The sequence below is a fragment of the Gavialis gangeticus genome, unplaced genomic scaffold, assembly GCF_001723915.1.
Source record: "Gavialis gangeticus isolate Ggan-Ray unplaced genomic scaffold, GavGan_comp1, whole genome shotgun sequence".
NCBI classification, from domain to species: Eukaryota; Metazoa; Chordata; order Crocodylia; family Gavialidae; genus Gavialis; species Gavialis gangeticus.
In genome coordinates, this window is record NW_017729025.1 from 8,634,729 (window position 1) to 8,637,939 (window position 3,211).

Genomic DNA, 3,211 nt, shown 5'->3' on the forward strand with positions numbered 1-3,211 from the left:
TTTTAATCATCTGCCACACAAGTTTCAGTAATTAAAGTTACTTCTCCCAGAATGACATTTAAAAAAAAATTCAGAAGTATAATTAAATTTCATCCTTTTACCTACAAAACAGGATATCTAAAGTAACAAAAATTACCAAGAAGATACAAAAAATTGTGAATTCAACTTAATGCAAAAGTCTAATGAAGCAAATTTAGGCTTATCCCCAAACCGTGTTTGAGGAGATAGAATGCAGTACATACTAGCTCTAGACTGAAACTGAAAGAACCCAAGTTTTCATTTTGATTGAGAATATGTTTAAGAACCATCAGTATAACAGAGCTTCAAGTTTTCCAGTTTAGGCATCTACTTTGTGCTTGGCTTTATTTAATTTTTTTTCCAGAAGAAAACAGTATCTTGGTGCTTTGGTTTCTGCACCTTTACACCACATTATGTTTGACCAGTTAAATTGAAATAAAAGGCTTCTGGAATTTGTAATAGCTAGAAAAATAGGGCAATGAACTTTCAGTTATGAGATCAAGTAGAGATCTTTCATTTCCCCATCCAGACTGGGAATTTAGGATCATTGGTTTAGCTAGCTTCTCCAATTTGTTTTTCATTTACACAGATTTCTTTAGGAATCACTGCTCCATTTTCTAGCATCAAGAACCCTTTCATTGCCATTTGCAATTCACACCAATTGTGTCCCTCTTTAGAGCCATTTTCTAAATCACTAATTTTTTCTCCAAGTGGCTTTAAGCACTCAATTTTTAATCTTCCCATACATCTTTGGTAAAAAGCTCCATGTACATTATATTTAACATGCAGAGTTAAAATTGCAGAAATGTAGTGTGTAATGCCCCAATTTAAATGCAACTCTAATACCTTAAAAAAAAAGAGAGAGAGAGAGAGAGAGAGAGAGAAAAAAAGCCATTTTCTTCTGGTTTTGTAGCATACATTCCTAGAATTCCCCAATAGACTTTAACTCCTTGAGGAAATCTGAAGTTAATCTTTAAGGCTGAATAAGAGCCAGCTGCTTTACAATTTTTTTTTTGCACCTAGTATTAATATTTGATTGAAGTCATTTCATACCTACTCAAATACTTGGTTTGTTTTTTTTTTTGCCAGTCACAGGCATCTGAAAACCGTGATACAGCAAGTGAGCTGCTTGCCCTTTAAGACTTAAATATGGAGATTTACATTCATAGTCATATACTCACTCTTCTCCCCACCCTGACTGAGCAGTTACTCACTGGATTTAAGTTCAGACAGCCAATGGAGATCCCTTCATACAGAATTATATTAACATGCTACTGGAACAGAGGGTTAAGGCCATTTGCAGCTACTTGCATTAGTTAACTTGTGGTCTTGCAAAAACTAAACTGATAATCACTTCCTTTAAATGGTAATTATTCAAGCATTAAAGAAAAAAAGAAAAAATACCTTTCAGTTAAAAGCTTAGGAGTGAGCTTTCTTGAGTGTTTATGGTACAGAAACAGAAGTTGTTTCTCTGCAGCTACTTTAAAGCTACATTAAAAAAAATCACGTAAGGCAAGGGGGGGTGGAAAAAGTCAATATGAACATTTGTTTCCTGTACTGCAAGGCAAGGAAGTCAGGGTCTGATTTTTGCCCACAGTTTTGATTTTAAGTAAAAGTCATCACATTATTGCTACGTTTTCTGGAGATCTCTTGCATTGAAATGGGAGTCTGATGCATAACTGATTATGGTCACAAGAGTTGGTGATATTTAGCTGCAATGCAAGACAGGAACTGAATAGGAGTATACCCTGAAACTATTACATCATTCACATCTTACTCGTTATATGGTTGCTATGCTGTATGGGACCTACTTGCATCCCTACTCATGCATGATGTATGGTTCAGAACTTCACAGCTGACATTTCAAGCAGTTCTTACATTACCTAGTTAACATTACACCTGATATACACTTTGAATGCATTACAATGGTATTCTCACTACTTGCTGCTGTAGGCAAATTTTTTTTTAATTTCATATTAGTCTTGGATATGAAAAGACAAAAATTTCAAGTCACTAATTACAGATCAGCAGAACTTTTCTTTTTTTTTAAAAAAGTCCTCCATATAAAAAGACAGACTGCGGTTTGATTTTAAGCAATCATTTTTAGTTTACTAGATGAAATAGACCTATCAACATATTCTGCATGAATGCAAGAAAGTAGCAATCTACAGCAATTCAAAAGAAAAAAAGAGCCAGAAAGCATACACCCAGAGGTACCCTTGCTCCTCCCACCCCACAGGAATGGGGAAAAAAAAATTAAAGGGCAATCAAGAAAGAATGAAAAAAAAAAAGTTACTTAGCAAATCTACAACGTGTCTTTTCCCCCTGTTTGCTGGAAGTCTGCCATAGCATCTAGTGCTTGTGTTCGTGTCACATTCGAAGATTAGAGCATCCTAATGCCAAGCAAGAAGAGTTAAAATAGGAATCCAGTCACTGTGTTGAAGAAAAGGGCAGTTGTGGGAGAAGAGGTGATCATAATCCTATGGATGCTTTGCTTTTCCACTGAGAACTGTTCTTCTGGGAAGCCACGTGGGTTAATTCTTTATTTATTCATTCATTTATTTTCCTTAAATTCTCCATAGCCTAAAAGAGTTTCATTCGTAGGTGTGCGCGCGTGTGCGTGTCCCCCCCGCCATTAGGATTTATAGTTGGACGTTAACCACGTCAGCCCTTCGTAGAGTCCGTCCCCTGTGGTGGCACAGGAGGGCTGCACATACCAATTCCTATCCCTGATCCGCGTCAGGCCCAGTTTCTCCTGGATCTCGTGGGGTTTCATGGCGTCGGGGAGGTCCTGCTTGTTGGCGAAGATGAGGATGATGGCGTCCCGCATCTCCCGGTCGTTGATGATGCGGTGCAGCTCCTGGCGGGCCTCGTCGATGCGGTCCCGGTCGGCGCAGTCCACTACGAAGATCAGGCCCTGCGTGCCCGTATAGTAGTGCCGCCACAGGGGCCGGATCTTGTCCTGCCCGCCGACATCCCACACGTTGAACTTGACGTTCTTGTATGTCACCGTCTCCACATTGAAGCCCACCGTGGGGATCGTGGTCACTGACTGGCCCAGCTTCAGCTTGTACAGGATGGTGGTCTTGCCCGCCGCATCCAGCCCCAGCATCAGGATCCGCATTTCCTTGTTACCAAAGATCTTGGACAGCACCTTGCCCATCTCGGCGGCATCCACGGGGCCCCGGGGTGG

At 39.9% G+C, this 3,211-nt stretch overlaps 1 protein-coding gene across 1 annotated transcript; it reads right to left on the reverse strand.

Annotated features, from left to right (window-relative positions):
- Window positions 1–378: 378 nt before the first annotated feature.
- Window positions 379–3,205, reverse strand: ARF6 (ADP ribosylation factor 6). Its single transcript, XM_019518369.1, has one exon. It carries the CDS (start codon window positions 3,179–3,181, stop codon window positions 2,654–2,656), a length of 528 nt encoding a protein of 175 aa, XP_019373914.1. The 5' UTR covers window positions 3,182–3,205; the 3' UTR covers window positions 379–2,653.
- Between the last annotated feature and the right edge of the window lie 6 nt (window positions 3,206–3,211).